This window comes from Zophobas morio, unplaced genomic scaffold, assembly GCF_036711695.1.
Source record: "Zophobas morio isolate AGI-343-1 ecotype UQ-CSIRO unplaced genomic scaffold, CSIRO_AGI_Zmor_V1 ptg000006l, whole genome shotgun sequence".
Taxonomy (NCBI): Eukaryota; Metazoa; Arthropoda; class Insecta; order Coleoptera; family Tenebrionidae; genus Zophobas; species Zophobas morio.
Window position 1 is genome coordinate 10680834 of NW_026972111.1, and position 12382 is coordinate 10693215.

Below are 12382 nucleotides of genomic sequence, written 5' to 3' on the forward strand. Positions count from 1 at the left end.
TAACCTTAAAACATCTGCAAGATGTCAGAGCATTCCGTTTTGTAGTTCCTGATTAAATCAATAAAATATATTTACGCATTCATTAATTTTTTTGAGTCACTCTGTATATGCAAATCCAAAAAATATGAATGGAGTGATAGATCACAAGTACAGACTGATCATATTTTGTGCATTTTAGATATGATTTATTCGGCAAATTTTCGAGCTGACGTCATCAAGTTTTTGGAAGGGATAAGCAAATATATTTTGACTAAACATTTATTATGCTCTTTATAACCTTAAAACATCTGCAAGATGTCAGAGCATTCCGTTTTGTAGTTCCTGATTAAATCAATAAAATATATTTACGCATTCATTAATTTTTTTGAGTCACTCTGTATATGCAAATCCAAAAAATATGAATGGAGTGATAAATGACAAGTACAGGCTCATCATATTTTGTACATTTTAGATATGATTTATTCGGCAAACTTTCGAGCTGACGTCATCAAGTTTTTGGAGGGGATAAGCAAATATATTTTGACTAAACATTTATTATGCTCTTTATAACCTTAAAACATCTGCAAGATGTCAGAGCATTCCGTTTTGTAGTTCCTGATTAATTAAATCAATAAAATATATTTGCGCATTCATTAATTTTTTTGAGTCACTCTGTATATGCAAATCCAAAAAATATGAATGGAGTGATAAATGACAAGTACAGGCTCATCATATTTTGTACATTTTAGATATGATTTATTCGGCAAACTTTCGAGCTGACGTCATCAAGTTTTTGGAGGGGATAAGCAAATATATTTTGACTAAACATTTATTATGCTCTTTATGACCTTAAAACATCTGCAAGATTTCAGAGCATTCGGTTTTGTAGTTCCTGATTAAATCAATAAAATATATTTACGCATTCATTAATTTTTTTGAGTCACCCTGTATATGCAAATCCAAAAAATATGAATGGAGTGATAGATCACAAGTACAGACTCATCATATTTTGTACATTTTAGATATGATTTATTCCACAAACTTTTGAGCTGACGTCATCAAGTTTTTGGAGGGGATAAGCAAATATTTTTTGACTAAAGATTTATGATGCTCTTTATAGCCTTAAAACATCTGCAACATTTCAAAGCATTCTGGTTAGCAGATTAAAAATTAAATTTCAAAATGTTGTTTTATAATTTTGATTTTTTTTCCAAAAATCTGGACGTTTCGGGTGAAAAGTCGATTCAGAGTTGTAAACTACATGTGTAGGACTATGTTATTTTATACAATTGAAAACCCATTTACTATGTACAATTTTGAAGTGACGTCATCGCTTTAGTGGTGGGGATGATTAGACAAATTTTGGTTAGCGTTTTACCATCTACATGATATTCTTAATATAAGTACAAAATTTCACAACAATCGGTCGAGTACTTTCGGAGATTATCTGTCTAATAAAAATCCGGGACAACAGACGGACAGACGGACAGACGGACGGACAGACGGACAGACGGACGGACGGACGGACAGACGGACAGACAGACGGAAATGGGAGACCTATTTCTTCGTCTTCTAGGGGTCATGAAAGATCGAGAAAACGTAAAAGTAGAGAGTCGGCCGACGGACTCGATTACAATACTTCCTTTGCTTACGCTCGGGAAGTAAAAATTGGTCGAAGGCTATAAGTATAATCCTACAATCCAGCTCTTCAAAAAAATTATAAAATGTGATTTTTAGTTTTGTGATAACCGCTGTAAAGTAGAAACCAGAGGCATAAATAACACCCTTGTCCTTCAGCGCTAGATAACAGCAGTCTGAAGCCCAAGTGTTTATTTAAGTTTATACATCGAAAAAATAGTAGAAATTAGTTTCATTTGAATGAGTTTATCTCGTGACTCGACAAATTACATAAATTCTTTTCATGAAATTGGGCAAAAATATTGATACTTTACAATAATAAACACACGAGTGAGGATCCTATTCTTGAATTTGCACCCACCGATCGTTGTTTTTCAAACTTACCCTGCTTTACCAACCTCTTCAGCTTTTATTTTGATTGTCTTTATTAATTCGGACGAATTGCCACTTTTATGTTTTCTCGGCGTTTCATGACCTCTACAGTACGAAAAAAGTAGTATCCCGTATCCGTCTGTCTGTCTGTCTGGACCGATTGTTGTCAAATGTTGTATCTATGTTAGAAATATCATGCAGATGGTCAAATGCTAGCCAAAATTTAACTAGTCATCCCCACCAAGAATTTGATGATGCCATGTCAAAGAACCGTATTTTAAAATGAGTTGAATGTTATACAAAAATACTCCCACACACTTGTAGTACACGAATCCGCTTTCAGTTTTTTCGCTTAACGTTCAAATCGTCGCAAAAACAATTGCACTGTATAATAACGTTATTTTTTTTATATATACTGTTTTCTTTTTACAACAGGAAAGTTAAACATGTTTTCAGTTTCTTGTTTGGAAAAGAAGTTTCGTAAAATAAGAGAAAATAAACAAAATATAAGCCCCGCCCACCCACCCCTTCTCAATTGTGATGAATGCTTTATTCATCGTGAGCTGAAGGGCTTTGTTTAGTTTGCAAAATCCTCATTTCTGTACAAGAAATTATCATATGAAATATATTTTTAAAAAAACTAAGCCAATCTATTATTCAATAATTTTGGACTGTACTCCTAATATAAGTCACGTAGAGTAACCTGTACTTTCTCGTTTTTGTCGAAAAACTGAAGAAATGAAAAACTGAAAAATCTAAAAATTACTGCGCTTCCTACAACATTTATGTCGAATTTCATTGTTGAAATTGATTCTACTAGCATCATCTCTCCATGCATTTTGATTAATCATGAAGGACGGAACAAAAATTTTTTCAAACATGTCAAAGCTACTAAAATGCATCAATTCCAAGAGAAAATAATGAATTTTTGCAAAATTAAAAAGAACGTGGTATATTAAAGATAATTGAAATAACAAAGTCTAAAAATATTATTACGTTGATCGGTTGATTAAAATCGGCGTGGGTTAAACTCAACATTTTATTTCTTAATAACACAAATTTACAAACTACACCCGTCGCCATATACACTAGAACCCTTAGGCGTCGTACTGGGGAGGCGTATGGGTTTATGTCGTAACAATATGAACACATTACTCGTACAAACGAACAAAAGAAAAGTAACAAAATAATGGAACATGGAACGGTGAAGAATAAGTCCGTATTTATAATTTCAAAACGTTTCTACTAATGGGTTTATTCGTTACTGATTTTTTTTTTAACAAGATCTGTATTTTGTAGATTTTTTTGTTATTCAAAACTAGTTTCATTTAAATGTCAGTAATAATAACTTTATAAATTTTGTGCTTGTGGTACTACAGGCAAAAATTGGATTTTGTATTAAACCTGGACCTAAAATTGTTAACAACTGTAATTTGGAATGACTTTCATAAGAAAAATGACTTTTCTATCGTTTTTTCAGCGTCTTGAGAAATTTTGTCCAGAAATTTTAAATGTTCATTATTTTTACTTCCGGAGCGTAAACAAAGGAAGTATTGTAATTGTCGACCGACTCTCTATTTTTACATTTTCTCGACCTTTCATGACCCCTAGAAGACGAAGAAATAGGTCTCCGGTTTCCATCTGTCTGTCCGTCTGTACGTCTGTCTACCGTCCCGGATTTTTACTAGATAGATTAATCTCCGAAAGTTCTGGATCGATTGTTGTCAAATTTTGTATTTATATTAGGTAGATTGTAAAACGCTAACCAAAATTTGTCTAATCATCCCCACCAATAATGTGATGCCGTCACTTCAAAATTGTACATAGTAAATGGGTTTTAAATTGTATAAAATAACATGGTCCTACACCTGTAGTTTATGACTCCGAATTGAGTTTTTACCCGAAACGTCCAGATTTTTTGAAAAAAATTCAAAATTATGAAACAACATTTTGCAATTTAATTTGGAACCTACAAAACCGAATGCTTTGAAATCTTGCAGATGATTTACAGTTATGATAAGCATGGTAAATTTTTAGTCCAAATATATTTCCTCATCCCCCCCTAAAAAATTGATTACGTCACCTCAAAATTTTTCTGAATATGTCCTATCTAAAATGTACAAAATATGATGAATCTGTACTTGTGATTTATCATTCCATTCATAATTTTTAGATTTGCTTAACAGGTCGCTAAAAAAATTAATGAATGAGTCAATTTATTTTATTGATAGTACTTGTTAAGACTGATTTTGGTAAATGACATATCCTTTGAGAAAATGAAGGGAGGGTGGGCGGGGCTAAAACTTTGCTAAGGTAGAACTGATATTAAGAAGGGGTGGGTGGGCAAATTTATTTTAATTTTATTTTTAACTCCAGTCGGTTTTCCAGAATCGCCAATTGAAATATCGCAATTTTTAACCATTTAAAAAAAATTCAATATCACTCCGAATTTTTCGAAAATATTGCTCAGTGGCCCTAAACACGCTATATTTTTGGAATCAGCACATCAAGATTTCAATTGACGATTCTGGAAAAACGGTAGTAATTTTCGAAAAAATGAAGGATAAAATAACTTCTGGGAATCTAAATCTACGAAAAATGTTTTTATCTAATTTTTGAAGGTGTTTGAAAAATGACACAAAATTTCACAGTGGAATATTGAAAAATTTAGATTTTGGAAAAGTTTCTAAAAAATAAAAAAAAAATCTGGGATGTAGATCTCTAGGTGCTAATTCGGAAAATATAAAGATTTGTAATACTCAAAAAAATTGTCATATTTTAATTGGTTATTCTGGAAAAATGGTAGGAATTTTTGAAGAAATGAAGCATAAAATAACTTTTGGTTCTGAATATTACGAGTATAAAAAATGTCTTTAGCTAATAATTTTAGGTGACCGAAAATTGATCAAAAATTTCATAAAGTACATATTGAAAAATTGCCATAAAAATCCACAAAAATTTCTGGGATATTTATCTCGACGTACTGATTTGAAAAATATAGCTCGTTTATGGTCCCGGACCAAAATTTTCGAAAAAAATTAGATCATCACAAAAATTTACCGATTAAATTATAAAAAAAATAAATTTGAAAAAATTAAATATTCCTGTACTTGTGTTTTATGAATCCGTGTGAAGTTTTTACCCTAGTCATCCAATTTCTGGAAAAAAATCAAAATTGAATAGCAACATTTTATAATCTAATTTTGAAATTGCAAAACCGAGCGCCCTGGAATCTTGCAAACGTGTTAAGATAATCAGAAACATAGTAAATCGTTATTTAAAACTTATTTGTTTGCGCCCCCTTTTCAAAAGTGATGACGTCATTTTACAATATTCCCGAAAAAACTTGCTACAATAGAACTGAACAATATTAAGAGTAGTCACTGGAATAAAGAAAGGGTGAGTGGGCGGGGCTAGTACTTGATAAGATAAGACTGATTTTAGTAAATGACATATCTTTGAAGAAAATGAAGGGAGGGTGGGCGGGGCTAAAACTTTGCTAAAATAGAACTGAACAATATAAAGAGTAGTCATTAAATTAAGGAGGGGTGAGTGGGCGAGTTTCCACCCATTTTCACGTCGAGATCTATAGCCCACAATTTTTTGAGAATTTTTAGAGCATTTTTTCAAAAATGCTAACCGGACCTGAGTTGAAACTCCGAAATTATTGTCTATTATTACTGTCAAAATTGGAAAGCAATTGAAAACGAAAGCTTCAACGAAGCAGAATTAAAAAGTGAAAATGTTGAGCGTCAAGTAGATTGACTAGACAGAAGACATCCTAAGATGAGGTCCAGAAACTGTTAGAGTAGAAAGATCTGGTCGAAATGCTACACCAAGAAAAATTACTGAAATGTTAGGAATATAAAATAGCTCCCGTACATGTGCGCTATGAATCCGAGTTGAGTTGATATCCAGATTGTACAATATTTTATAATTTATGTTTGGAAGAGGAAAACCAAAATGGTTCGGAATCTCGCAGTTTTGAGGTTATCCCCTTATAAAAATTTCGACGATTTTCGAAATTTAACTAAATACATTTTCTTGTAAATTTCGAAATGCCGCAATTTTTAAAATTTCCAAAAAACTTCAATTTCACTCCGAATATTTCGCAAATATTGCTCCGTGACCCTAAAACATGCTACATTTTTCGAATCAGCACGTCAATATCTATAACCCTGAATTTTTTGAGAATTTTTAGACGACTTTTTCAAAAATGAAATTTTCAACTATGTAAATAGGTACTTAAATATATAAGAATAAAAAATTTACGCAAATTTCGACCCATTTTCGACAATTTTCGAAACTAAATACATTTTTCAAATTTCACTCGGAATATTTCGAAAATATTGCTCCACGCTATATTTTTGGAATCAGCACGTGAATTTTTTTTTTAATTTTTGGACGACATTTAAAAACGAAATTGTCTTGTGCAAATTTTAAATTTCAATTGACGATTCTGGAAAAATGGTGGCAATTTTCGAAGAAATGAAGCATAAAATAATCTGGGAGTCGAATTCTACAGAAAAATTCGGGATTTTTTTAAAAACAAGATTTATCACTTGAAAATTTCGACCAATTTTCGGTCATTTTCGAAACGTAAAGATATTTTCTTAAAGATTTCAACCTAAAGAAGTTGGTTTACCGGCCTCATTTCTTCGATAACTCATACCATTTTGCCAGAATAGCCCAATGGAATACATATTGTAATTTTTTGGATTTCAAAAAAAATATATTTTCAAACCGGACATTTCTAAAATCTTTCCACGAAACGATGATCACGCTATATTTTTGGGATAAGCACATCGAAATTGATATCCCCGATTTTGTTGACTTTTTCAAATTAAGATTTTTCAGTGAGAATTTCAGCCAATTTTCGGTTGTTTCCAAAACTTAATGTAAAAACACTCCATTCTCCTGAAAATTTGCAGATACAACACTGTTATTATTAGTATTACAGTGCACCAACCCAATTTGATTTACTTTAACATTACAGACGTGCATTTGTTTTGTTGCGCTGACTAGGTTTCGTGAATGTAGTATAGACAAGTTATAATCAACCAATTGTGAACTACACAATCAAAAATTAAAATCAAATCCAATGTTTTATATAATAAGCTGAATGCGAAGCAATAAAAAAAGTCTGGGCGACCATCGGTATTGTTTGCAGATGCAGATAATAAGAATGCTTATACATAAATGATTTTTAGGAACTCTTCGATGGTGCCTACATTTTATCCCCTTTTTTTGTAAATTTTCAAAATTGACAACATTATCGCCTTTAATCAATCAAAACCACACCCTCTTTGATAAAAAGATGAACTTTTACTCTGTTTAATTAAAGAAAATTACACTAGTGTTAGTTACCCAACGAATTTTCGAGGTTAGCAGAATCCATTAACCCAACTGTTACTGTCGTAGGGAGCGCACCGGACGCCAACTCTCAGTTGACCGTATACCTGTATGTATATTCAAAATCTGAGTGATTTTTCAACATACAATAGGTACATACAAGACTGACACAAAACTCAAAAAAAAATAAGGAAAAAATCAAAAAATTATCTTGGATAAATCTACTTTTTTAACATCAAGGTTCGGTTATTGACAAAATAGACGCCATAGTGAAGCGGATCTCCGATGAATATCGTGAAAGGCCGCAACAGAAATAAATAACCCTCCTGTTAATAGTTAAAAATATACTGTCTCTATTCTCTGCCAGGCTATAAGGGCCAAAATAACAAATTATCGGCTAAAACAACCACAATCCTTTGATCTCCCTAGCAGTAATGTGCAGAGGCCAATTTCCTTCCTACAATCTCCTCTCGCTCTTCAGAAAAACTTTCAAAACTCCCTTTTCGCTCATCCACCACCATTTTATATTTTATAAAAGTTAGAAATCCACTGTCGATCGGAGTAATTTTTGTCTTTCTGATTAAGTCCACTTAAAAGTTCACAGTAATCAGAGAAAAACGATACATAAATATTACACACCCGTTACAATGACGCTACAACGGTGATAATAGCAAAATGAAACAACGAATATATTTTCCATTGTTTATTATTTTTTTGTAAATGTTTTTGCGGCAGCTTCAGCAACAACCCTAACAAGAATCAAAGCTTCTTCACTTGACGGTTTGATGAATTGCGCTGGAAGAATAAAACCATATTGTCCCCTGTCTCTCAATTCCAGAGTAAAACTGAATTTAATTGCTGCACTTCCTTTAGCCCAATCCATTGAACTTCCAGACGCTTTATATAGAACAATTCCCACAGGACCAACTGTGTAGGGCTCGCCTCCACCTTGGATGATTCTCTGTTAAAACAAACAAACAAAAATAATTAATCAGCGTAAATTAACACAGTAATAAAATAATCCGCAGGGTACCTGCAGTTTCTACCAGGTCATAAGTGCAAATTGTAAATGGAAATAACGGCATATTAATAAATTTGTAAACAATATATGCGGTAAGTTTTTATGTGGGTTTAGATATGTTTGGGTGCGTCGGAAAATATTTAATATTGCTTTAAAAGAAACATTCAATTATTAAGGTTGTGTTCTTTATATATTAATTTATTTCAATAGTTCACGTACAGACAGGTTATTAATGGTTTGTGCTACAGTTCTCACTACAATTAAAGCTTCTTCACTAGCAACTTTAATGTATTTTGCTGGAAGTAACACCCCATAATTTCCCTTATCTCTTAATTCTATTGTAAAAACGTATTTAATTGCTTGAGAACCTTTAGCCCAATCCATTGAAATTCCTGTTGCTTTATAGATGACTAGTCCTGCTGGACCAACAGTATAGGTTTCGCCACCGGCACTCAGTATATTCTGTCACAAATATATTAAAACTTACTTGCGACTAGTTAAATTCAGTGAGTATTGGGAAAAACAAAAACTCTAGTAACTAAAGGGAAACTGTCATTTCGCTTACCTCGGCTGCTTGGATTCCTGCATCATTTAAGTCTTCGTAATCTTCCACAATTCTGTTCGGATCGCCCCAAGGATAGACAATAAACTGTCCATAGGAATGCACTGCTAAATACCCAACCCACTGGATGTCTGGATTATTAATAAAAAATTTAGCAACAGATGCGGTTTCAGGTTCCGAAAACGGTTTTGTCCCCCTGTACGAATTGCTGCAAGGATCAGTCGACGACCCGTTGCTACCCCAGTCGTACCCCCAGTTCCTATTAAGATCGACACCTACACAATCGCTTGTCTTACTTTGTGCTCTATTCTTTCTCCACAACCTGTCCACATTGTACGTATACGTGTATCCATCAGGGTTCAAAACTGGTACAAAATACCAATCCAGATTTTTAATGTAAGATGGTTCGTCGTCATAATTGCTAATCAATTGGTTTATGATGTAAGTGACGGCAGCTGGCGATATCCACTCTCTAGCGTGAATTCCACCTTCAACGAACACAGCTTTGTTGTTGGGATTTTTGTTCGAAATTCGCAGGAGCTTAATGGGACGCCCTTCGACTGAGTCTCCAATTGTAGTGACGGTACATAATTTAGGAAAAGTGGCCTCCAAGTAGTGCAGATAGTCGTAAATGTCGTCCAAGTTGTGGTAGTAATTCCACGTGAGACGGTAGCCTTTACGTCCGTCAAGATCTTCCTGTGGTTTGGGATTTGCTTCGTCTATAGCTTTTTGTACATCTTCGATTGAAACCTCGTACTTTTGGTTGTTTTCGAGGAGTTTCTCTTTAACTTGGGTTACGTATTTGTGGTCGATCATGGCGTCGACTTTTTTAGCGTTTAACGCCCAAAGAGTTAAATCTACAAGAAGTGAGGTTTTTGTATAAAGAGTAAATCACCGGTACTTACATTTTTCTTTCGCTAGAGTTTTTAGTAGTTTCAATGTGGTTTTATTGTCGTTGGTAATTTTCCATAGTTGGTTCCCATTGTAAGTAACTTTTTCTGTTGGATGGGTGGTGACCAGATATATGAGGTACAGGGAAATGATGACACCTAAACTTTTCATTTTACTGACTGTCGCATGTGCATGTCTCTTGATTTTATAGATTAGTATTGACCTGGTTGCGTGGTTCCGTTGGTTTTTAATTGGCAACAGTACAGGAGTATGCCATAAATTTGCATATACCGGGAATGGAAGAAATGAATACAAAATAAGTTAAATATTAAGATAAACGGGAATTTGCACTTTAGCAGTAGTTTGATTAGTGTCGCGAGCTCTGAGATTCTTGCATCTGTTGCAGTGCAAATAAAAACTTTTAAACCAGTTCGCATCGGGTCGTTCCAAGACTTTGCATAGTCGATGATTTTTTGTTACCAGTAAGAATTAATCATCCAAAACTAATAATACGAATTTTTTGAATACGAAGCAGTGTTTTTGAAATATATTTCTTCATCCAATTAAGGTCGTCAATGACGTCATATGATATCTCGATGTATTAAAATATTTTTTTAATTATTACGCTTTCCAATAAAATCTTCCACTGGCTAGTTAAGCTCGATGAAAATTTATTACACATTTTAATAATGTCGTCATTCCTTCGTTTACGGTGACTGTTCAAAAAATATGTTCACCTCTTATCATTGTTCTTCTTTCTAAGAAAACAATTATTGCGTAGTGCTTAATTGATGCTTCACAGAAGTATTATTACTGGAAAAACCATACCGAAACCAATTTCCTGAATCATGGATCTCTTTAATTGTCAAATACTTTAAAAAATAATAACATAATCTTGTAATAGTAACCGCAGAGATTATTCACAGTCGAATTCATTTCACAGTTTGTTTGTTTGAAGATATTCGTACTAAATTCTTTAGGTCACTGACACAATAAAATGGCTCGAATTAAAAAAAGTACACCCGTTGTGATGGGACCCATGGTGTAGAACAATGTCATTTCATACTTAATTGCATTTTTGCTTTAATTTGAAGAAAACGAAAAACTAGTGTAGTAGAGGGACCAAATAAATTAGTTTTGAAATTAAAAAAATTCGACAGAACTTCCCTCGCACCTAAAGTACAGTGAAACAGTACTGAGTTGAGTTTTTACTTTACAGAATTTTGTGATGACGTCACCGACATTTTTGCAAAGACACGTATATCAACTTGGATTGGTGCACTGTAATACTGAAAATAACAGATTGTATTCCCAAAATTTTCTGGGAAAATGGAGTGGACCGTTGCTAATTTAATCAGTAAAATAAATTGATACATTCATTAATTTTTTTGAGCCACCTGTATAAGCAAATTTAAAAAATATAACTACAATGATAATAATTCACGAGTAAAAACTCATGATATTTTGCACATTTCCGGTAGATTTAAGCATTTAACTCGTTACTATGGAAATTTGCAATTTAACACCTTTACATTTCACAAGTTTTTACAAGATTAATAATGGCAAAATCAGTTTTATCTTAACAAGTACTAGGCCCACCCACCCGCCCCGCCTATTTTCTCAGAGGGTAGACCTTGCTAGTACTTGCTAAGATAAGACTTATTTTGGCAAATAACATACCCTCTGAGAAAATAGAGGGCAGGTGGGCGGGGCTAGTACTTGCTAAGGTAAAACTTATTTTGACAGATGTCATATAGCCCAGTGCCGATAATTTTTGAGAACAAAAAAATTTAGAACAGGCTGATACCCATTGCAAAAGAAAGAAAATATAACAAAAAAGAATGAAAAATAATGTACGGGCGATCTGAGGTCGGGAAGTGAAAGAGGGTGAGCTTTTAAGGGTAGAAAACGGTTTATCACGATTTCCGGCAAAACTACAAATCCTATCGAAAAAAGTTAAATGGCAAAGTTTTAGGTAATAAAAGGATCTACAACTTTTGTATTTAGACTGTTTTTGCATAACCTCAAAATTTATGCGAAAAATGCAAATAACCGAGTTTTTGGTTTTTTATTTTTATCTCCCACAAAAAAAAAATTTTTCACGAAATTTGGTGAAAACTTACCTATTTATGTCCCAAACTCACTGTAGTGTTTTTTTTATTCAAAATATTTATTTTTCGCCCTTATGTTGATTTAATATCGAAAAACCACCCTAATTTTCAATCGAAAATTCTCACGTCAAAATGTTTGGTTTTTTAAAAAAGTCCGTGTGCTTTTTGTTCGTTAAAATCTCTAGTTTCTGATGCTGTAAAAAGGTATACATTACTATGGCAAATTTTCACAGGAAATCCAAAAAAAGGAAAAAACTTGAATCCGAATTTTTTTTAATCATGTAAAATTTTGAGATATTTATTAAAATTTACACTTTAATTACTCGAAAAAAGTAAGATTCCATGTTACATTGACAAACCAAAAAATTGAAAATGAAACATACGCCTTCTGTTGGTGGGAGATTTGTCAATATGAAAGATGATTTAATTCTTGCTAATTGATTTTCGAAATCTTAA

The 12382-nt window shown here is 33.0% G+C and overlaps 2 protein-coding genes across 3 annotated transcripts in view; one reads left to right on the forward strand and one right to left on the reverse strand.

Annotated features, from left to right (window-relative positions):
- The window catches only part of LOC135123578 (uncharacterized protein), a 75170-nt gene that overhangs the window by 42123 nt on the left and 20665 nt on the right, over positions 1–12382 (forward strand). The window lies entirely within an intron of this gene.
- On the reverse strand, positions 8032–10158 carry LOC135123097 (carboxypeptidase B-like). The gene is made up of 3 exons (XM_064047608.1): positions 9830–10158; positions 8928–9781; positions 8032–8302 (listed from the first exon to the last, which is right to left on the reverse strand). Exons 1-3 carry the CDS (start codon positions 9984–9986, stop codon positions 8048–8050), a joined length of 1266 nt encoding a protein of 421 aa, XP_063903678.1. The 5' UTR covers positions 9987–10158; the 3' UTR covers positions 8032–8047.

Coding starts and splice junctions, on each gene's coding strand:
- LOC135123097 (XM_064047608.1), bottom strand. CDS start 9,986: ATGAAAAGTTTAGGTGTCATCATTTCCCTGTACCTCATATATCTGGTC. Junction 9,782..9,829: donor AACTCTAGCGAAAGAAAAAT/GTAAGTACCGGT, acceptor CACTTCTTGTAG/ATTTAACTCTTTGGGCGTTA. Junction 8,303..8,927: donor CAGGAATCCAAGCAGCCGAG/GTAAGCGAAATG, acceptor TTGTTTTAACAG/AGAATCATCCAAGGTGGAGG.